Source organism: Piliocolobus tephrosceles, chromosome 7 (genome assembly GCF_002776525.5).
Source record: "Piliocolobus tephrosceles isolate RC106 chromosome 7, ASM277652v3, whole genome shotgun sequence".
Taxonomy (NCBI): Eukaryota; Metazoa; Chordata; class Mammalia; order Primates; family Cercopithecidae; genus Piliocolobus; species Piliocolobus tephrosceles.
In genome coordinates this window covers 135,504,849-135,529,775 of record NC_045440.1, presented here as the reverse complement: position 1 = coordinate 135,529,775, position 24,927 = coordinate 135,504,849, and the positions used below count along the sequence as shown (strand labels likewise).

Here is a 24,927-nt window from a genome sequence, read left to right as displayed (position 1 = left end):
GTCTGTCACATTACAAAAAAAGGCAGTTTGGATATCGAGCAAATAGGCAATGTTCTGTCTGTCACATTACAAAAAAAGGCAGTGGCAAAGTAACATGTATGAAGAATAGGCCAGGCTTCTGCTGTTGTCCCTGTCATCAGCTAACTTACCTCCCAGCCTCAGTCCAGCACAATTCTTCAAGTTGTCCCTAACCACGACCTACATAAAGCTAGGCAGGTGCTACTCTCTCTACTACCACGACCATTACCATTTGGGTTCATAACCTATTGATCTGTTTTTCTCAGAGGTCTATAAGCTCCTGAAGGGCAGAGCTGTGGTTTATTCATTTCTGAAAGACGCAGAGGGTGAAATGTTACATTGAGAAGGAATCCAGAAATGACTGATAAGAAAGTCCACAGTTACCATGTACATCTTTCCCCTCTGTGAAAGAAAATTGCAACCTTGGAAATGTGAAGTCCTCTCTAATATATTAGACTAAACTATTAATCATTTTATAAGTTGCAATTAGTTACAGTCAGTCAAAATGCTATAATAAAAAATGAAAACATCATTTGACTCCCACACTGAAAATACATAGAAAGTTTAAACTGATTATCATAAAAACTAGCTGGACATGGTGGCACACACTCATAAAGCTCAGTTACTCGGGAGGCTAAGGAAGGACGCACCTGAGCCCAGGACATTGAGGATGCAGTGAGCTACGATCACACCACTGCACTCCAGCCTGAGCAACAGAGCAAGATCCTGTCTCAAAAAAAACCCTCCAAAATTTTTTTTAAAAAAACAACTTACAGGTGTGTTTCTTGAGCTATAAATAAATTTTGGCAGTCAGTAGACATACATCTTAAAATGTAATTTTTAGTATCGGGTACCACACATAGGCCATTCTAGGTCATTTTGCATCACTGTGCCACAATAAAGCTTTGACTACACAAAATAATAAGATACAAATTTTTTTTTATTTCTTCAATTCATCATTTTTGATGTGGTTCTTGTGTTTAAAATGTGCCACTTTTACACCCAAAAAAATAAGACTTCAATCTGTTAATTTTAACTATATAGTACATCATAGACATTTACAAAGAAATCTGAAATCATAGACAATACAAATGGTTTTTTAAAGTCACCATAATACATTCTGAAACTCTGTGACTAATATACCGCATTTCTCGATCAATGAATTAGCCTTTGAGACAGCAATTCACATTAATAGTTGAAGTATATTGTTTATAATTTTTATAACATGAAGCTAATAGTATACATTTCTTCTAGTCTTACAACACAAGAAAGCTAATAATCAACTATAACCCTATAATAGATTTTAACTATTTTATTCATTGACTGATCTGGTTTTAGCCTTGACAGTGTGATTACTGACCTTGCTGCATTTATTTTAAAACTCAAAAAAAATATATAATAAAATTAAATTAAAATAAAATAATCTAGCCACAATGAATACCAACATTGGCCTGGCATATTCATTACTGTATACACTACTGTTCTGTTTTAGGCCTTAGCAAAATTTGGGACGAGGATAATTTAACAACTGTGAAGGAAAACACAGGATCAAAGACAAAGTACAGGAAGGCGATCTTTCTACTAAAACCCAATTTAAGGCAACTTTACCCAAAAGCACTCACTATACTTAATATAGCATAAAGACTTACCTTTTAAAAATTACAATCAGGTCTTCAGGGAGAGAAGACCTTATTAAAAAAAAAATTACTTCCCTCTGCCACAGGAAACATATTACTGATTAAGAACTTCCTCATTCAGATTTTTGCAGAAGCCAGTATATTTGTATCATTTTTATACTTTTGTGTTTTCATATTTAATGTCCTCAAATCAAATCAAGATATTTCTTCATAATCATTTTTATATAGTTCTCTGGATGCTCTTCATCACATATTATTGATTGGAAATGGAGTGTAATGTATTACCTGCCTGCAAGAGCTAAATTTACTGACAATTGAAGGACGTTCTGCCCCACTTCATAGATTCTGCAAAAATGAACTGCTGTTGAATTTGACTAACTGCACAGATTGTGGTGTATTTGAAGGCTACTAAGTACAATTTATAATGCATAACAAAAATCTTCATTATTTTAGTTACAAAATGCTTAGCACAGGGACATATCACATAGTAAATGTTAAAGTATCAGGTATTACTCAGATATTTAAAGGACATCATGTGAAAAAGGGAATAGTCTGTGATATCCTCAAAGGACAGAACCTGGATGTAAATATATTCCTGAGACTCAAACCAGAGGTTAGACTAAGGAATCTCTCTAAGGTTCATTCTCTCAAGCACATGACATTCCAACTCAAATGCAAACAAACATTAACTAATTTTTGTTGAAAGTAGTATATAAGGTACTGTGGAAGATAAAGAAAAAAACCGTAATGCAAAATATTATTTAACAAGAACTTACATACTTGAAAGAGTAGAAGGACCCACCTATAAACAATATAAATAAGATATAAGATAAATGAGAAAAATCAAAGTCTAGAAAAGCTTCTTAGAGGATGTAAAAGATGAGCTCAGTCAACCATAAACACGAAATGAGTAGAACAGATTATTTCTTAAGAGACCAGAACATGAAAAGACTTTTCTGAGTTGGACTGATTAGGACAAGTTTCTCCTTTCAAGAAACCTGAGCTCTGAGTTAGCCTTTGAAGAAAGGAAAAAAACGAACAGAGGGAACAGAGTATTCTAGAAAGGCTGAGGGAAACAGGATGTTCTGCAGTAATAAAATGACTAGCCCAGCTGAACTGCAGATTTAGCTCTGGGGCCTAGAGAAGAAGAAACGGAAAGACAAATTAGCAGTAGCTATACAAGCATATATGATAACATATACTTCTCTCTCCTCAAAACTTCAGACAACCCTGTACATATATGGATGTTAAGCTTGGACTTTGTAGGCACTGTAAACAACTCAAAATGTTAGAGTAGGGCAGTAGCATGATGAAAACACTGTAGTTATGTGATTAGTCTTTTCACGTGTCAAAGGATAAAAAAATTACTTGGTGAAAAAATTAAAGATAATTATATCAACTATGAAGAAAAATGCAGAGTCAAGGACAAAGTACAGTAAGGAGATCTTTCTATTAAAAATCTCTTTTAAGACAACTTTACCTAAAAGGATTTACTATACTTAATATAGCATAAAGAGTAAACTTTATAAAATATAACCAGCTTTTCAGATTTCTATTGAAATTGCCTTCATCTGTTTAATTAGATATTTATTAATGTTATTTCTGAGTATATAAAAATACTGAAGGGGGTATGCAGAAATAACTCCTTTGGCATAAAATGCTAATAATCATACTTTGGTAATAAATGATCTCTACACTGGTCCTTAGTGCTCATGAGAAACAATCTAATAAGCATTCATTTTATGACCTAAGAACTACCTGTAGAGCAGGTCTTAGCAAGATACAGCAATTACATTAAGTCCCTGATACTTAGTTCAGCACAAGCTAAATGTCAAAAATGCCAATCACAGCGCTGCAGGCTTTTAAATTTTAATTGCTTAAAAAAAGGGGAAACTAAATCTACCAATGCCAATTTCAAATTGCTTCATTTGTCTTCACTTAGTTCTGTTACCACTTCTTTGTAAGCCAAAGGACACTGCTTCCTACTGAAAGCTGAAGAGACAGATGTGGCAAGAAGCAGTTCTTCTCAGTGCGCACTGGCAAATGAGGTCAAGCAGGAGATTGTGACTCAGCTAATGCTGGTTCCCAACTTTTCTCATTTTAATATTTTGATATGTTCCTTCTGAATTAACTTGCCATTCCAGTGACAAGAAAGCCTCCTGAAGTTCTTGGAAAATAAAACACTTTATACTAAAATGAGATGAATGTTTAAAGTTCAAACCTAGACTCAGAATAACAACGTTTTATTCTTCCTAAGAAGCATCTGAATGTGGCATTTCCAATTTGTCAAAAAAAAAAAAAAAAAAAAAAAACAACCCTGACATTTTCCCAGATGCCTTTTAAAAGGCCATGAAGTTTATACAGAGCAAAATGAACACATTAGAAAAAATGAGTACAAAACATTTTATTATATGTCACACAAATATTGAGAATGGAAAAGATAATTAATATCCACAATTAGACAATTTAAAAGATAGTTCCTTCAGTGCATACCCACAAAAACTCAAATCACTTATTTTAAAAAGTATACATGATCAATAGCTTATTTTCGCTTTATACACACACGCCAACATATTTTAAACAGTAAAGTCATGTAACACTTCGTCAAAATAACGATCTCCCCAATTTATTTATGCTTCATTGACAGGCCAGTCTTGGAGGTGAACCTATGCAAAATCTCTACCTTTTCAGCCTTACTTCCCAATAAAGCATAACATTTTTCACAGCAAAAGCTGTGAATACAGCTTTCAAATCAAGTCTCAAACATTTTCATTCCAATGCATTTGCTCATACCATTCATTCCATGGAGAATATTGTTGTCTCAACAGAAAGTGGTATTAGTAATAAGTATTCAGTAGTAAGTCAATATGCATTCCAATTACAAAAAAGTTCCTGGAGATAAAATCTATTATAAGTCATAAAATAGGAAGTTCGACAATTTTAAATACAATTTATGATACTGAGTTGGTAAAGAAAACAAGAAACCAAAAACAACCTAAGAATTTCCAACAAACTGTTGGAACAGAAGGACAAAGATTGAAAACATGAAGCATGATTATGTACCTGGAAAACCAAGGCAATAGGTTAACATACAGGAAAGTGGGAGAGTTCTCAGTTGTCACACTCAAGTACATTAATGTGTGGGAACAAGGCTGTCCATTTATTAGTCAGAACAACTGGAGAATTTAAGAGAGAAATTAAGAGTAAATGTGATTTTAAGAAGCAATGGACAAGTGCTGTGGGTTGAATTATGTTCCCCCAAAAATATGTTAAAGTCCTAACACCAGTAAAGGCTGAATTTACCTTATTAAAAATGCTTGAGACCGGAAGTGTTTCAGTTTTTTTTTTTTTTTTTTATTTAAGGGTGCTTGCAAAATATATACTAGTTGAGCAACTCTAATAAAAAAATCTGACATTCAAATTGCTCCAAAGTGCATTTCTTTTGAGAGCTCAAAAAGGAGCTGAAAAGTTTCAAATTTGGGGGCATTTTAGATTTTCAGGTTAGGAATATTCAACCTATACCTGCCATTGTGACTTTATTTGGAAATGGGGTCTTTGCAGATATAATCAAGATGAGGTCATACTACATTAGGGTAAGCCCTAAATCCAATGACTGATATCCTTATATAAGAAAAACAAAGATATGGATACACACCAGAAGGCCGCATGAAGACAGCGGAAGAGACTGGAATTATTTTGCACAAGCCAATGAATTCCAAGGACTACAGTAAATACCAGAAGCTGGAAAAGGCAAAAAAGTACTCTTCCCCAGAGCCTTCAGAAGCGTGATCCTGCCCAAATCTTGATTTTGGATTTCTGGACTCCAGAACTGTGAGAGAAAAATATTCTGTTGTCCTAAGCCACCCAGTTTGTGCTACCTTGTTATGGTAGCCCTAGAAAACTAATACACGTAAGATTTCACACAACATGTACACCAGTAAATTCTATATTTAGGATATATGTACCATTCTTGAAACCAGTTTAAATGCCAAAATGACTTTAAGTCAGCCTCCAGAGAATTCAACTCCTTCCTTGATATTTCAGTCACTCAAACTCAAACATTCCTCCCTCATCTCAATAGTAACATACAAAGTAACTAAGACAAGGAAATAAGGAATTTTTGTTCAATTCTAGCAATTTTTTTCAAGTGCTACATACACTTCACGTAAGTTTAGGTAAATGAATGTCTGGTCTCAGGAAAAGAAAAAAGATTATGCCATTAATTTACATCAAAGTTTAATAAATAAGCACAATTTAAAAAATGAAAATGTTGGAAGTAAAAGTCTGTTTCATTTTCATGTCTGATATATATCTGTTATGGATTACATTGTGTCCCTTCAAAATTCATATGTTAAAGTCATAATTTCCAGTGCCTCAGAAAATGACCATATCTGGAGGGGGGGGGTCTTTGTAGTAGCAATCAAATTAGGATAAGGCCATTGGGGTAGGTCCTAATCCAGTATGACAAGTATTCTTATAAAAAGGAGAAATTTAGAGACAGACACACCTAGAGTCAGAACTCCAGGTAGATGGCTATCTAAAAGTCAGGGAGATGCCTGGAACAGATCCTTCCTTCACAGCCCTCACAAAGAACCCACCCTGCCAACACCTTGATTTCAGAGGTCTCCCCTCCAGAACAGTGAGACAATAAATATCTGTTGTATAAATCATCCAGTTAGTTGCACTTCGTTACAACAGCTCAGCAAATTTTTTTTTTTTTTGAGATGGAGTCTCCCTCTCGCCCAGGCTGGAGCGCAGTGGCTGGATCTCAGCTCACTGCAAGCTCCGCCTCCCGAGTTTAGGCCATTCTCCTGCCTCAGCCTCCCAAGTAGCTGGGACTACAGGCGCCCGCCACCTCGCCCAGCTAGTTTTTTGTATTTTTTTAGTAGAGACAGGGTTTCACTGGGTTAGCCAGGATGGTCTCGATCTCCTGACCTTGTGATCCGCCCGTCTCGGCCTCCCAAAGTGCTGGGATTACAGGCTTGAGCCACCGCGCCCGGCCAGCTCAGCAAATTTATACACGAAATTCTAATCCAAGTGTTTTTCAAAGGCACAAAATCTGGCTTCATGGATATTGTGCAAATACAGTGGGAAACCAGAAGACTTAACCAAATGGCAACAAGATCCAATCTACTCCAGGAATTCCCTGCTCCTATCTATCCCTCATCTACCAGTCTGATTCTTTCAAAATGTATTTAGCAAATATTTCAGCGTCCACTAAATTCTAGGTTTGGTCTTACTTAATCCTCAGAATGACCCTATGAGGTAGGTATTGATATTTACACTTTACAAATAGAGAATCAGAAAGACAATAATATCCCCAAGACCATACAACGAGAAGCACGGAGCACAGACCTCTTTAACGGCCTCTAAGCCTGTCCTCTCAACACTTTATACACTATACTGCCTTTCTGAGAAAGTTCTCTTCAAAAAAAGTCTGAACTGTCTACTTTGGAGACTAAAGCAACGTAGTCAAAACATTGTGCAGCTGCCAAAAAATTATACAATTACTGCCACTGCTCTCCAGAGGTACAAAACTTAAATCAGATGGTAGAGAATGAGGAAGTGACATCCTGCTTGAGAATCTGTCATATTACAAAACTTCCCACTTCTAGAAGTTATCTTCTTTTCCTATCATAGGTTACTCTGAGCTAAAAAATGTCCCTAAGAATACAAGAACATGTGAGAAAGAAAAAAGAAGCTTTTATGTTGTTAGAGGGTCCACATAAGAAGTTCCTGGTAAACTCCCCGCATACCAAGACCACGAGCAAGAGCTACAGGGAGGACCCTACTGTCCTTGCTACAGGCACATCTTAGGAAATGGGGGAGAGAACGTTTTTAGTTTACAAACTCAACAGCCAAACGGCCATGGCTGTTTAGGGTCTAGAATGTCTTAAAGCTTTTCCACCCACAGTGCACTGTGCACTGAAGTTTCAGCTTACAATAACAAAGCACTCTGGCACAAGTATCACAAAACTGACAAGGAAAATAATGGAAATATTTTTACTTAATCTGTTACAAAATTCTAGCAGTAAATCCATCCCCAAGCAAAATCCAGTTTTGAAGCTAAAGCCCACTTTTATTTTGTAAAACTACGGTGAGAATCCTCTGCTGTACTGTTAACTTCAGCATACTTAGAAAAGTCCATTTACACTTTCCTGCACATATTAAAATGCTTCTCACTACAGTCATCTGATTCTGGAAGCTTTCAGGTTCTTAAACTTAAATATAACATATATATAAAATCCAGAAATAAATATATCTTCCTCACAATTAAAAGGTTAAAAAGAACGGGGATTTCAGAGACTTTCGTTTTCACAAGTCTCCTAATACTTACAAAAGTGTGAGTCCTAATGAACCAAAATCTAGGGAGAAGAAAAGGTGGAGCATCTGACACTTCACATTTGTTAAAAGTAACCGTCCAGGTGATTTCCCAGGGATTTTGTTTAACGTAAAAATCAAGTATCTCCATATCCTTAAAACAGGTATTTTTTTTTTTTTTTTTGAGACGGAGTCTTGCTCTGTCGCCCAGGCTGGAGGGCGATCTCCACTCACTGCAAGTTCTGCCTCCCGGGTTCAGGCCATTCTCCTGCCTCAGCCTCCCAAGTAGCTGGGACTACAGGCGCCTGCCACCACGCCCGGCTAATTTTTTGTATTTTTAGTAGAGACGGGGTTTCACTGTGTTAGCCAGGATGGTCTCTATTTCCTGAACTCGTGATCTGCCCGCCTTGACCTCCCAAAGTGCTGGGATTACAGGCGTGAGCCACCGCGCCCGGCTAAACAGGTAAATTTTATGGTATGCAAATTATATCTCAAAAAAGCTTTTTAAAAAAATCATTCATTTCCTTCTGTATATTTGCTGTGACCTTAATATGCATTAGTAATACTAAGGTCACAGTTTAAAATTCTACTAGCCTATTGTCCAAAATGAAAAGCTGAATATGGAGGGAAAAAAAGATTTGGGGCTTTCCGCAGATTTTTAGCTAAGCTTTTACAAAAAAGAATCACTGACAGAGGACAGTGTCTGCTTAAACAAAGTAAAGCACCATCGTTTAGAAAAACTCCTAAATCAAAAAATATTAGTTTGCTACCATTATGAGCATAAAGAATCTATCACAGGCAATGACGAGGATCTTTCTTAGCTAACCAAGTTGGTTTGAGTTACTTTAATTAAAAGTCCTCTAAATAATTCACAAATAGGATATGAGTTATCTCAGGCAAAATTTAAAACAGCTTTAAAACCCTAACTACATAAATTTTTTTAAAAACATTATTTCCTCATTAGTCACAGAGCAACAAAAGTGTTAAATCTGTAGGAGTGTTTGTAACTTCCAAAATTATTTTTAGAGGAAATACATTTAATATACCAACAGCACTGATTCTTCTTATAGATTCCATAACACCCACAGCATCTATGCCATATGTTAGAGATTTTCATTTGAACTGAGATGATTACATTTTCCGATTAAACAATAACTGAAAAGATAAGTAGCAGTCTAATTACGTATCTAAATAAAATATATTTTAAGTGATTTCTCTATCCAACATTTGAAGATAGCAACACATAACACAGGATTTGCTGAGCAGGACTAGTTAAGTAAAATGTTCAATTAAAAAATTATTCTACTAATGTAAACATTCAAAGTTCAATACCTGATATATTCTCTCCAATCTTCCAACTAAAACCAAGAAACCCTAAACATTTTATACTCACTCTATACATTAAATTACAATAACACAAATTCAAAAGCCTGAGACTTCTTTAAATTTTAACCTATTCTTTTTTTTTTTTTTTTTTTTTGAGACAGTCTCACTCTGTCACCCAGGCTGGAGTGCAGTGGTGTGATCTCGGCTCACTGCAACCTCCACCTTCCAGGTTCATGTGATTCTCCTGCTCCAGCCTCCTGAGTAGCTGGAATTACAGGCACGCGCCACCACACCCAGTTAATTTTTGCATTTTTAGTAGAGACCAGGTTTCACCATGTTGGTCAGGCTTGTCTCAACTTCTTGACCTTGTGATCTGCCCACCTTTGCCTCCCAAAGTGCTGGGATTACAGGAGTGAGCCACTGCACCAGGCCCCTATTCTTTTAATTTATCACAAACACACAATGTGGTCACAACACGAACAAGGTATTTTTATGTTAATCATATGCCTCTAAGAAGAAAATAAAATCTTTTCTAACCAATATTCTTAAATGGCTCATAAACCAAAATCTGATGCTACCCCAAGAATTCAATGTATTACCAACTGACAAAATTACCTCAAGTTCAAACTAAGGGTTACTACTACCGATGCACTGGGAAAAAGACAAACCAACCAGTTTTTCTGTAGCATTATACACAAAGAACCTGGAAATCTGTATATATTTGTAGAATTCATTTTATTACTGAAACTATAAAAATAAACTTAATTTACTTTTACAAATTAAAAGAATCAATAGAAAATTATCTCACCTCTATGCAAATACTTAAAAGTGTTTAGCAGGGTAGAATTACTGTGCAATTTTAGATGAAAAAATTAAGAATGGTTGAAACAACTGCCAATTTTGGCAAAAGTAAAGCATCCAAACCACACTATTATACTCAATCTTCTCTAATCTTCTCTCAACCACTGTACAAAATACTTTTAAAATTGTTCATCCCTTAATCAGCAGGTTGCTGTACTCTATCAGGACACGCTGAACAATATTTCTATGTTGCTGAAAAGAGAGAATAGAGCCTGTTTACTGTGTCAGACCAAGTAGATACCCAGAAATCAATGGATGGGGAGGAAAGGAGAACAGTATTCGCTGTATGAGGGGAAAGAAATCTTACTGAAAACTCCAAGAGCTGACTGATACTCTCAGGTGACAGCTCAAGTCTCTAACGTCCTTCAGTTGTGTGAATAAAGCAGTTTCCCAGCAACTCTGCATAAGCATTACATCTGCTGCCTGCAAATCATTCAGTTGTTTCACAAATACACATTATTATGATTCTCAAGATGGCAAGGGGTTGATAAATTACTAACAGTTTAGTTCTATATTATTTATTTTAGCTTACATATATGGAGCCACCCTAATTTCTACTTGCAAACTGCACAATTTACAGTTTACATCCTCTCACCCAATTATAATTTGACAATCACCTCCCCCAGCTAGGAAGCTGTGAAAAGATAGTTAAGGCCAGATGTATAGGACAGAACTGCCATGGATGAGACACAACAATTGTTCTTAAGTCCTAAAGCTTAAAAAAAATTGTTTCATAAATTACCTTTATTGTCATCGTAGCAGATCAAACTGTAAGACACTGTCCAGTGTTTCTGTTTCTTGCTACATTGGAATATTCAAATACTACTAAAAATAAGTGTGAGTCATTTGAGTCTTGCATAACTCTCATCCTGCAAACATTTGTTGCAATGGTATTTGTTTAAAAAATGACCCACCTGCTCCCTCTTTGGTTCCTGTGCCTCACTCCATCTTGAAATAAGCATGTTCCTCAAGAGTTTGCCTTCAGCTTCTTTAGCCTCTATACAACCTATCCTTTTGTAATTTTATGCACTATTATTCCTACAAACATAACCTGAATGTCTTTAAGGCACTATACTCATCATATCCTAAAATGGACTCATCTTCCATCTCGATTTCCCCAAACTGCTCCTCCTCCAAAAAGTCCCTGTAGCAAACCAGAACCATTCACCCATATAATAAAGCCAGAAACCTGAGTAAATCCTTACTCCACTTTCTCCCTCAATCCTTTGATCCAATTAATCCTATCAACTGTATTTCCTCAAAAGTGTTCACATTTGTTCACTGCAGTCCTTCCTACAACCACTATCCAAGTCCAAACCCCACCAATTAGACTACTGTATTTTAATAACCTCTAACTGCTCTCCCTCCAGCCTCACTTACATGTTTACATAGCAACTTGTGTTTCTTTTTTTAGTAACATCTATTACATTTCTTTGATTCACTCTATAAACATACACTGAATGTGTGCCATGGTCCAGACACTATACCAAAACTACCAACACAGCAGTAAAGGAAAGAAACCACAGGCCCTCTAAAGCTCTCTGTCTCATCAGTGTAACTACGTGCCGCGCACCTTTCTTCCCCATCAGACCAAGCTCCATGAGGGCAGGGATGACGTCCCTGTTGGTGTCCATATGTCCTGTATGAGGATACCACTGTATCCTCAGTGTCTAGCATAATAAATGACACACAGCATTCAATAAATATGTGAATAGAAGACAAAATTACCATGCGCATGTGTGCACACATACACAGCCTTAAATTCTTCACCTTCCCTAGCACTACTGTCTCACTTACACTGCTTAATGGTTATTTCCACCTGCATAACTCATCTCAAACATTTCCCCCAAATCAGCATTTCTCCTTTGACCACTGTATCTTGTAGCATACTTCAAGGCACTCGGGTTTAGAAAGCTGTCCTCCACTCATCTTCCCCTTGCTCTCTTCTTCCAATCAGAGGTGGTCTCTCCCCGGGGCCCCAAATGGCACCATTCTAATCGCGCTTGCCATTCTCTTTGTTACAGCAATTTATCCTTCTATAAATAAGGTAAACTTTTTGAAGCTAGGGACTGCTTCATTCACTTCTGTATTCTCCAGCCAGCACTGCCTTATAAATGTAGGCCCAAAAATATTTGCTAAGAGAAATCCAATAGGAAAACAAGAAAAACTGAAAGAACATTTGTGAATCTAGGAACATACTGACAGTACCTATGACTGAAATGACTGCAAGAAGAGATTATAAAATCTCCAATCCTGGAGAGCATGAGGGCAAAACAGGTGAGGCACTATCAGCTAAACAGCTTTTATTTTTGCCTCTAGGTTCCCGAGCTACTAATTATAAAACAGCTTAAATTCTTGTCAGAGGGCATATTCTAATGTCTAATACTATAAACCTCAAACTTTTTAAAAGTAGCCAACATTATTTCCCTACTGAAACCAAATGCAGAATGTCACAAATAAAAGAGATAAAAATAAAGCTGCTCCACTATTCACAACAGCAAAGACATAGAATCAACCTAAATACCTATCAATGACAGACTGGATAAAGAAAATATGGTGTATATATACCATGGAATACTATGCAGCCACAATAAAGAAGAAGATCATGTCTTTTGTGGGAGCAGATGGAGCTGGAGGCTATTATCATTAGCAAACTAACACAGGAACAGAAAACCAAACACCACGTTCTTATCTATAAGTGGGAGCCAAATGATGAGAACTCACGGACACAAAGAAGGGAACAATGGACACTGGGGCCTACTTAAGGGTGGCGGGTGGGAAAAGGGAGAGGAGCAGAAAAAATAACTACTGGGTGATAGGCTTAGTACCTGGATGCAATAATATTACCACAATATAATAATATTACAACAATCCCCTGTGACACGAGTTTACCTATTAACTAACCTGTAAATGTGCCCATGAACCTAAAATAAAAGTTAAAAAAAAAAATAGAGCTGCTCCAGCTGAAGGTGGTCAGATAGAGAGGGCCACCTGCACGGTCTTGTCGGGATCCTTCCCATACAACAGTCTTTATTATGATTTGTGGAAGAAATCTTGAAAATCTGGCTCTAAAGGCAGTTCAAGCTTCCCTTGGGCCACCCTCACTGACTGTATGCATCAATGTGGGTCAAGAGCAACGTGGAATCCTCAGGAACCAACAATGAGGATGCCGTGCCGGGGAAGGAGCTTCTGTATAGGTATTAGAGATAGAACTGTCCTGGGGCAGATACCCCCACCATTGGAAGACCAAACAAAGAAGCAAGATGGAACTAAGGGGAAAGGGGTCATGACAAGTCACTTAAGTCTGCTTCCAATTTGAGTTGTGAAATTAAAAGTAATCGGACCTCTGAAATTCACAAACTCCAGCCCAGCTAAGAAAACAGGAGAAGCCATAGGGACTCAGAGCCAGAATCTTAGGTGTTATATACATTTGCCCAGAGTGTCCTCCCCGCTGTAGATGCCCTTCCAGAGCCAGCTGCAGCAGATGGTGGGATGATAATGCAAGAACTGATAACCTGCTGATTCCAACAACATGTTCATAAAGCATTACCACCTCCAAAGCACAGTGACGCAAATTCTATTGCACCTAAATATCCGTAGGAGATATAATCTTCTGCATTTAGTGGGTTAAAAAGCTAATAAAATTATTTTTAATTAAGTTAATAAAACAATCCAAGTCAGATGTCATAAATGGGCCATTCCTTTAGCCTGGAACAGTACCTTCTGCAAAGTTTATGAGATTCCAGGAATTGACAATGCCAATCTTGGACACCTTACATTTCACTCGGCTCATCAGGAGTGAAATTCATTTAAAGTTAACTGTAACCACAGCAAGGGAACTTGGTAGTTAATTGCCAAGACAGCTGTTAAGAACACCAATTAAATAGCGGAGATGTGAAGAACACTCAGCATTATCCAGAAAACTACTGCAGCAGAAATACCCTGGAGTTCAGGTAATAACAATAAAAAGGTACAGCTGAATAATTCACCAACTAAGAATAAAAACAAAAGTAGCATTTAGGAAGGACAGAATTCCTCTTAAAGACCACAAAGCAAATGGCTTAATGCCTAATTTAAGAATACAGAAAACTCTTGATTCAGAAGTAAAATTAAAAAAAAAAAAACAAACAAAACCTGACTAGTGTTACCTTCCTCCATAAAAATTAGAATCACACTATCTATTAACACCTAAAGTCAAAGAGCAAGAAATACATATGCAAAAGGGAGAAGATGATACTCTATATGGAAAGAAGAAAAATACCAGTTCCTGTTTGCTTTAGAATATACTTGAGAGCTGCCTCATTTCAAGAGCTGAATAAACCTGGCAAATACACATGATGAGAGAATTTTGACAAGTCTGACATATTAATCATAGGAGGAATTGCCAACATTCATTTCGTGATCATACTTCCCTAGAACTGTATTCAATTCAACTCTACAACACAAGATCATTCAAAAAAAAAAAAAAAAAAAAAACCCACACAGAAAAATAAAAACCTGTCAGTTCCCAATAAACTGAACCCCACATCATGACTCATCTCAACCTTTCAGGTTTTCATGATTTAAACCACCGCCTAATAACGCAGAAATTATTTCCTCCTCTTCCTTTAAAAAAAAAAAAAAAAAAAAATACAAGTGATAAGAAAAAACCCCCATTCCTATTCCTGAACAATATAATCCGCCAATGACTACTCAAAGTCGTTCACAGATTTTTACATGACAGCAATCAGACAGCTAAAGTACTATTTTCCTAACCCACTATGGTCAAAACTACTAGACTGGTAACTCAAAGTTCTTTTCTACAGGCTAAAGAAAAACCAGTTAAATGCAGCATTTTAACATGTCATTTCAAGGTTTTGAAAAAAACTATAAAAAGTTGTATAAAATGTTGAATTATAAAAATGTTGAAAAAATTATGTTAAGCTGTAAAAACATCTTAAGAATCTTCTTCTCTGCTTGTAGAATGCTAACTATAGAAGGAAAACACAAATTATAGAGAAGAAAAAGGATAGATCCCCTAAGTGAAATTACTGTGTCAATAGTTTAAGAATTGTTTGCGTATTTGATAATATATTGCTATAATGCTTTCCAAAAATGCTGTACCAATTTAAACTTCTACTGTACTTCGCTGCCTCTGCATGTTATTGTTAAGTCTTTTGGTAATCTAAGAGACCAAAAATATATTCCAACCACTTCGTAGTATTCGTAGTATTTTGCTTTCAGATTTGTACAAACGCTGTAAATAATAATTTTTTTCCTATTTGATATTAATTTTGAATCCTTCTTCATACTGTCAGCCATGGTTTCTATCATGCTTATCTCCCACCCCTTCCATGTGCCATGCAGATTATAGGAAGTACGTAGCTGTGAGCACACCCACCCAGGATTCAGATGAGCTGGGTGCTAGTACCACACCATTACCTAGCTGAATGACACAGTTAACCTATTGCTGGGCCTCAGAAAACATACTCCAAAAATGAAGGCCTCAAAACCAAGTTTTTCTCTGATCTTCTCCTGCCTTCCTGTCTCTCAGTCCCATTTTCTCCCAAGACTAGCTATAGAAACCAGAATCACTCTTCCCCAAGGTGGGTTACAAAAACCAGAATCCTTTTTCCCCAAACCCAGTCATAAAACTGAAAAATATTACTCTAACTTTCCCTTGGTCTTTCTGTGTAAAAACTGATCATAAAGAAATTATCTGACCTATCGTGTTTGACTGTGGGTCACAAGACCCCAAGCCAGACAAGGTCCTGCCCCATACCCAGAAGAAAGGAATGCATGCTCAGAGAATCCCACAAAAATCTAGATGGGCCTTGCTGAGTTTCCCCACTCAGTCTGTTAACATTAGATCATTCGTATTTTGGCCACTATTTCTATACAATGTCCGTACTTTGTTGAACCTAAGCATAAAAATGGGCATTTTCCCCTGTATCTTTGGGTCTTCACTCTGAAGGCTCCCGTGCGTATATACGTTACATAAATTTGTATGCCTTTTCTCCAATTAATCTGCCTTCTGTCAGTTGATTTTTCAGTGAACCTTCAGAGGGCAAAGGGGAACTTTACCCTTGGCCTCAAAAATACTTTGGTTTCACTTTCCCCTTAATGATTGGATAAAATGGCCTTTTAAGTTCAAATTCTATTCAATTTCATTTTTCCATCCCTTAAAGTTCCTTCTCTGGTGATCCTGCAATTCTTAAACTAACTCTCTTCATAGATATCAATTTTAGAAAAGCCTTACTGAATATCCATCTATATATTATATAATACTTTAAAGATTTCAGTAGGCTAACAGAGAAGGTAAGAAAAAACAAGATAATGTTAAAAGGTTAGGGGGAAAACAGACAAAAAAGTAGAAAAAAGACATACTTATATTGGCATCATATATTTGGCAAATGATATTCTTCCACAACCTCAGTTAGGGTCCTTTTCTCAGAGAACTGCCACCGTGGTGATTCACTTCGTTTTTCCATCTTAGTATGCCTTTGAATGTCTTCAAATTATATGCAAAACTTTGGGCAAGAATCTGCATTTTTCTGGGGAAGAATAATCGTGGCTTTCATCAGATTCTCAAAAGGGTTCATTTAGCAAAAACTGAAGACTCCTTAACCTAGACAAACGACTCATGTCCTATCTTCCGGTCCACTCTTTCTTCTCTGAAGCAGTTGGGGGCCATATTGGGATTTTCTGTGCCCTCCTCTTTATTTCTGAGACTGTCTGGGACCCCTTTCCTTTAATGGTACCAATAAAAACCTCTCTACTGCCACTATAGGATGAAGATTCATTCACTGCAATCCATCCCACCACAACAGACACACTGCAAATGATAACTGGATCATTCTACACCAGAGTTGAGCCATGTAATGAGTAAAATGTGGTTTCATCCTAAAAATCAGTATCTTATTTGACCCATGAAAAAAGGGCCTCTGCCCTGCAAAACACAGAGGACTGTCTCTCCTTTTATAGGGGTGTGTGGGGGTGGGACAGTACATGCGGTAGTGATAACTGAAAATCACTGCCCTAGAAAACCAGAGAATGTCTGGGCGTGGTGGCTCACGCCTGTAATCCCAGCACTTCCGGAGGCCGAGGCGTGCAGACTGCCTGAGCTCAGGAGTTCGAGACCATGCTGGGCAACATGGCGAAACCCCATCTCTACTCAAATACAAAACCATTAGCCAGGCGTGGTGGCATACACCTGTAGTCCCAGCTATTCAGGAGGCTGAGGCAGGAGAATAGCTTGAGCCCAGGAGGCGGAGGTTGCAGTGAGCCGAGATCGCACCACTGCACTCCAGCTTGGTCTAGAGTGAGACTCCATCTCAAAATACCAGAGAAAGATGGCTGCAGCTGTTTTTGCTTCAAGTTTCCCATTCCATGACACCTAAAGTTGGAGTCTAAGCAGACTGAGTTCCCCAGAAAGCTGGGCTTCCTTCCACCTTCCATCTGTCCAGCTACTCAGCTAGTATAGTTCTGGGAGGTGCTTAGAACTAACTATCTAGAAATCCTGAGATGGAAAACTATAGTACCAAAGGAGGGAACCTGCTCACCCTGGCTTCCTGAAGGAAACTGACAGTCAATCCCAGGTCGGGGTCCGGCAAGACTCTGCTGTACCCCAACAGACTGCTACTGACTGGATCAAGCCTACAAGCTACTTGGACCTCTGCACTGAGAAGGCAATGTCTGTGGAGCAGTCTGGGGACTCCGCATGGGAAAGCAGGTCAGGCTGCGGGCATAGTATGGTCTATAACACTTAAATATTTAAACCAGTGGTTCTCAACCAGGAACCATTTTGTCCTCCAGAGGACATCTGGCAATGTCTGGAGACACTGTTGGTTGTCACAAGCTTGGGGCAGGAAGGCTACTCCTGGCTTCCAGTTGGTAGAGGCCAAGGATGCTGTTAAATGTCCTACAGTGCATAGGACAGCCCCTGAAACCCCTAAAACTGTCCCAGACATCAATAGTGTAAAGACTGAAAACCCCTGGTTTAAACTATGATTTGCAGACCTCCATTTGTATTCTTGTCTCAGACCTCAAATATGGTACAGACAGGCCTGCAAAGAACACAATCACAAACTATATATATATATTTTTTCCTTTTTAGAGACAGGTCTTACTCTGTTGCCCAGGCTGGAGTACAGTAGTGAGATCACAGCTCATTGCAGCCTCAGTCTCCTGGGCTCAATCCTCCTGCCTCAGCCTCCAAGTAGCTAGGACTACAAAAAACAATCCTCCTGCCTCAGCCTCCAAGTAGCTAGGACTACAGGCATGTGACACCATACCTGACTAACTTTTCATTTTTCTGTAGAGGCAGGGTCTATGTTGCCCAGGCTGGTCTAGAACTCTTGGCCAAAAGCAATCCTCTTTTCTTGGCCTCCCAAAGTACTGGGGTCACAGGTGTGAGCCACTGCGCCTTGCCAAATTATAAAACTTTTATATATAACACTATCTTTATGGGAGAAAAAAAAAAGTTCCAGTTATGGTATCCAGAGAATAACTCATCTGACTCCAGTTACAATTCAATCCATTCTACATATAGGCCAGAAGGGTATGGGGGAGCAAGGCGGATGAAGAGAGGTTGGTTAATAGGTAAATCATACAGTCAGGTGGAGTTAAGTTCTAACGTCTGATAACAGAGGAGGATGACTATAGTTAACAACAATGTACTGTATATTTCAAAGTAGCTAGACGAGAGGACTTGAAATGTTCCCAACAGACAGAAATGATAAACACTCAAAGTGATGGATACCCTAAATACCCTGACCTGATTATTACACATTGTGAATTTAACACAATATCACATGTACCCTACTCCATAAATGTGAAAATGTTATGTATCAATTTAAAAATTTTTTAAAGATTCAATTATTAATTTATTCAACATTTACCAAGCATCTATTATTTAACCAGGCACAGTGTTAAGCAAAAGTGACAGTGTTAAACTGATGGGATCCCATTCAACTCCTGCCTGGCTCAGAGCACTATAGTATGAAAAAAGAGCTGGGACTTAGAGGTCAGACCCATCTAGTTGCAATCCCAGCTCTACCACTTACTGTCATTAGGAATGTTACTTACCTTTTCTGAACTTCAATCTCTCTATCTTCTAAAACAGGTCAAATAGGGCCTCCCTCAAAGTGCAAGAGTTAAATAAGATAAATCAGGTAAAGCACAAAGCATACTGCCTAGCACACAATCAGTATTCAATAATTACTTCCTATTACTAATAGCAAAGTGTAAGTCTTCACAAAGCAATCAGGAAGTTGGAAACTGCTACTAATCCTATAAAAAAGCCACTATAACTGCGATTGTGAGAGCATAGAAACCCCTCAAATGGCCAGGAGCGGTGGCTCATGCCTGTAATCCCAGCACTTTGGGAGGCCAAGGCGGGGAGATCATGAGGTCAGGAGATTGAGACCATCCTGGCTAACACGGTGAAACCCCATCTCTACTAAAAACACAAAAAATTAGCCAGGCGTGGTGGCACATGCCTGTAGTCCCAGCTACTTGGGAGGCCGAGGCAGGAGAATTGCTTGAACCCGGGATTTGGAGGGTGCAGTGAGCAGAGATCGTGCCACTGCACTCCAGCCTGGGCGACAGAGCAAGATTCCGTCTCAAAAAACCCACAAACCTCAAATTCTGGCTTTCTCTTTCTCCAGCATTATCTCCTACTACCTACATAATCTTTAATGTAGCTCCATGTCCCCCTGAGTGGGGACAGACTGAAAGATGAGATCTGGGCAGCAAACAGGGCAGTGTCAAGCCAAAGGTCACTGCAAAAAAGAAAACTCATCAGCTACAGCTCTGGCAGGACACATAGGTGGTGGACAGAAGAAGGGAGGAAGGAAGGAGATGGGAGGGGAAGGGAGAAGGAAGCAAGGTGACGACGAGGAAAGGGGGGAAGAGGGGAAAAGAGGAGAGAAAGAATGAGAATATGAATGAACACAAAAGGCTAATAATCCAGTAATATGAAAGCGTAGGCCAAGTTTGCATGTGTCTCTAAAAGGAAAACACTTCAATCAGCACTTTTACAATTCATTCTGCATTTCTTTCATTAAAATGAATTTAAAAATAAGTTAAATATCATCAGCGTCATCAAAAGAAAACAAAACTACAGCCTGAGAAATTTGCCTAGACATCAACGTCAGTACCTGAACGAGAAAAGAAAGCATTCAACACACACAATCACTCAAAGTATATCAAAGTATAGTTTAACAGCAAACAATATTTGAGAGTTTTGGTTTTCCCTAGAAAATATAGAACAAATTCTCATATAAAAGAGCACATTTTACTGGACCTGTTTTGAGGCAAAATATCTGTGACCTCAGGAGCTACTTTCACATAAGGAGTTTACTAAAAGTTTAAGTTCATGTCTATGTAAACAAGAATCTACTTAGCACACCAGTGGGATCCACAGCTTTTCCCAAGATTTCTGTCACAGGATGGAAGCAAAGGCATTCTTGTAAGTTCACGTAATGATTTAAATTTTGACCAAGCTTACATTTGTCTTACTGTAACGCAAGGGGACAAAAAGGCTAAACTATCATCAATTCAGTGCTAGAGAAAAATTAATGTTACTGTGCTTGCTGTGGTTACTGATTATAGGGTCCAGTTCTGTGTTCAAGTCATGGTTTTACCCCATGGAAACTCACAGAAGGCTCAGCTTACCGATACACAAAATAAAATGATTAAGAAGCTTTAACAGTCCTTCCAACTCACATTCCGATTCAGAGTTTGAAAATCTTTAAAATAGAATGCTTCTTAATGGTCCTTTAAATGGAGAATGAAATAAAGGCCTCTAGAAAAATGACGTGTCAAATTATAGGTTTTCAGGTTTGAAATAGCATTCAGTGACATAGTCTTGAAATCTGTGCCTAAGGATTGTTTCAGACTACAGGCTTGTAACACAACCACAAAATAGTTTCTGTGTCCTGGCAGTTTTCTGTCAGGCATCCTTCCAGGTGGTTGCTTTCTCAAAGAGTCTATGGATCTCCAAAATAATTCCAGTGAAGTGGCTGTTAATATTCATGAGATATATCATTGCTTAGCCAGTGGGGTTACTGCATGCTCCACTGGATTCTAGTTATTAACAACAGTTTCAACGAGTACCAATATTCCAAATAAGCAACAAAAGAGCAAAAGTAGAATAATTCTATGACTTACAGCAAGGGTTGCTCTCAGAATTGGAGCGTCTTAGAGACCATAGTGACCACCTTCAACCCTTGATTTTAATTAAAACTCTTATGGATTAACTGGCCCGGGCTTATCACTGAGCTTCTCAACCATTTAACATTAAAACAACCAATCAAACAAAAACATTTAGCTTCTCTGAGCATAGTTTTCCTCCTAAGAGCTGTGAACTTCCTCCTAAATTCCCTCAGAGAATAACAATTGTGCCATCTCTGTGTTGGATATATATTCTACAAACAGAATTTCAAAGAGATACTATTGTCCACTGCACTATCCCAGCAATTCTGGCAGCTGTGACAGCCAAAGAAGAAAAAAGGCAAATATGAACACTACGCACCTCACACGGGTACCCCCAGTCAATTCACAGCACACTTCTATTCAGTCATAAAACATGTACCATGACAAATATTAACAATGACAGATAAAGCAAACATTAAACTTGTCTTCCAGTTAGGGTGTGAAATCTGCATTCTTAACTATGCAAACTCCACCATGGCCCATTCTAAAATCATTTTGCAGAGTAAACTAAACATCTGAAAAGAAACAAGTTTACGATATCCACTCTCTGAAGCTAGATAACCCTAGAACATAACTAAAAATTTTATTTCACAGGATAATTTTGGCATGTTACCAATAAATTCTACTCGAAGCCTCAACTTTCAATAGGTGCTTACCTCCTCCCTTTTGGTTTCTCAGAAAATAAAAGATTAGCATAGCGTTAGTCTCAAATATTCACTGAATAACGTGAACATGAATTTAGAAGTAATAAACCGGCAATAACAATGAAGATGATTGTAAATGATATTCCTCCAGCCAAAAGGAAAAAAACAAATATAAACTGGACATATTTACTGGATACAAAGTCCAAGAACGTGAGTTAAGGACACACAGTAGTGTCAAGAAAACAAAATCCACAGTACCCATGTATGTATGAGGAGTTAAAAGTAATCTCTACATCAGGACTAAAGATCTGCCACAGGAAAATCTTTAAATCTCAAGAAGATATTTAAATATCTTTAGTATCAATTTAAATTTAACATCCTTAAACATCAAGAAAACATCAATCTTTCTAATATCAAGAAATAACTCATCTTTTCCCACCACCAGACGAAACGGCATTTGAGACTGACCTGGAAATTCAGTGTCCCATATAGCTACAAAAATAAGGACAACTAGAAGTAGTTATGAATTCTAGGAAATATATTCACAAGGGTGTAAAGAGTCTATGGTATTGGACACTTGGTCAAAAGAGTCCTATTTGAATTCTCAAATCAATGACCAAGTTGCTTCCTCTACCCAAGATCAGGAGCTTCCCTAGTTTGCACATATCCATATTGACCAGTGGATATAAAGTCACACTACGATTATCTGGGTCATTTTAAAATAGGTCATTAGGAGTATTGTAGTTTCGCGTCTGTCTCAAAATCCTCCAAGACGGAGTGACTTTTAAACTTTGGGGTGCCTTGGTAACCCCAGAGACGCTTATTAGACGTGCAGACTCTGGGGCCCAAACTCCAGACTCTAATTCCATGAGACTAGGGAGGGGCCCGAAACCAGCATTTTTAATCATCTGCCCGGGTGAACCCGAAGTGTGGTCCAAAAAGCCACACTCCAGGCGCCTCTGCCTAACAAGCTCCACAGAGAGCGCCGACTTCAGCCGCCCCGGCCGCGATACGGACGCCGTTAGGCGGTCAGGGGTCTGTCAGGGGGCCGCGGGAAGGGGCTCGGGGCCGGCGCGTCCGCTAGGACATCCGGCCCCTGAAGTGAGAAGGGACTGACAACGGCACCGCAGTTATTTTCAGTATTTCCATAAAGTCCCACAAAGCCGTGTGGCCGTGGGAAAAGGGCTTTAACTTTGAAATCCCACGGGTCTAGGTTACCACCAGCTCTGCCGCCTCCTAACAGCGCGTCCCAGCAGTTCCCTTAACGTTCGGGTCTCAGTTTCCCGATCCGTGCAACGGGCTCACGCCATCCCCGGAAGGCTGAGCGGAAACGAAACTAACTCCGCCGCTCGCAGGCACTTCCTGGCTCTGCTCAGCGCGGCCCAGCCTCCCTAGCCGCCCCAGGAGGACGACCCGGCCCAAGCGCGTCGCGCAGGCAGCCGCCTCCCAACGCCCCCGGCCCTCGGCCGGCCACTCACGGGTAGGCATGGCGACCTCGACCGCGCTCGCCGCGGCACCGAGGCTCAGCGGGGTCGCGCAGGGAGCGCCGACGGCACCATGACGGCCGTTGCCCGGCCGCGGAGGCCGAGACGAGTCGAAGGGCGAAGGGCAGAGGGAGTGGACGCGGACCCCGCGGTCACGCAACCGAGCGGGGGACAAATACCGCCGCCAGCCCGCTCCCCACCCGGCGACGCGACGGACGACCCACGCCCGTTACGTCACCGCGCCGCCGCCGTCCCGGCCCCGCCCCCGCGGACGGCCGGGCTCGGCCCAGGATCCCTTGTCTAGCGGGTGGACTGAGTGACTGGGGTCAGCCACGTAGAACAACTTCGGGTGCTTTCTGGTGCCAAAGCCTGGTGACCTGAGTTGCATTCGTTTTCCTTGATCTCTATATGGAGTACATCACTTTACGTTTGTGAGGATGATGGCTTTGAGCGCACGGAGTACCTGTGGGCTGTTTCTTTTGCAATCGGTTTAACTTGCAATGCGTTTTGCATACTCTGAAAGCGTGGTTTGAGATGCACTAAGGTCATTTGGGGTGATGGCTGCTCATTTTTTGAGAGGACAGAAAATGTAATGTCCTTTTTGCTCTTGTGACTTTCAGAGCGACCTTACGCCTCGGGAGTTAGTCTCCTCTGGAGAGGGCAGCTCTGTGCACTTGGCTGAGCTACGCTTCTTGACTCCAGGTGTCATTAATAATTGAGGTATCTAATAGTCACCAAGTTGAGCAGACACCGGGAGCCAGAGAGCTGAGCAACGCACGTACACTATGCGTGCACAGCGCTGTGGGCTGAGGACAGCCCATATGGAGATATAAAAGTCAACCGCAGAGGTCTGCCGCACTTTAAAGTGGGTCAAAGTGGTCCAGGATCCTTTTGTGCTTGGATCCCCTGGGGACCTGTTGTAAAGCAGATTCCTAGGTGCTGAACCGAACCTGCGAACACATATACAGATGATTTAAATACAATTTTAATTTTGAGAAACTTTGTCCTAAAAAGTAGCGCTAATATTCTGATTAAGAAATGATATTGTGCAGTACTGGGAGGAGAAGATGAAGAAGATGAAGATCAGAGCCAGGGAGCGCTGAGGAGAAATTAGTCTTGGCTTGAGATGGACTTGGAAGAAAGCAGAATTTGAATTAGCAAAGCCTAAGGGCGACCTGAAAGAGGCTGGAGAGAGGGCGGAGGGTAATTTAGAGTGAGTCATAGCAGCTGGGGAGAGGAGCGTGTGTACTGTACCTATAAAAGAGACTGTCCAGCGGGGCACGGTGGCTCACGCCTGTAATCCTAACACTTTGGGAGACCGAGGCGGGCAGTAGGCGGATCACCTGGGGTCGGGAGTTAGAGATCAGCCTGGCCAACATGGCGAAACCCTGTCTCTACTAAAAATACAAAAATTAGCCGGGCATGGTGGCGCATGCCTGC

At 39.5% G+C, this 24,927-nt stretch overlaps 1 protein-coding gene across 1 annotated transcript in view; it reads right to left on the bottom strand.

The window, feature by feature from the left end:
* Positions 1-23,719, bottom strand: part of EFR3A (EFR3 homolog A) — a 97,062-nt gene extending 73,343 nt beyond the window's left edge. Inside the window, exon 1 of the mRNA XM_026454564.2 lies at positions 23,482-23,719. Within this exon, the coding sequence (XP_026310349.1) occupies positions 23,482-23,491 (10 nt within the window). The 5' untranslated portion in view covers positions 23,492-23,719. The remainder of the gene's footprint in view (positions 1-23,481) is intronic.
* Positions 23,720-24,927: the final 1,208 nt, after the last annotated feature.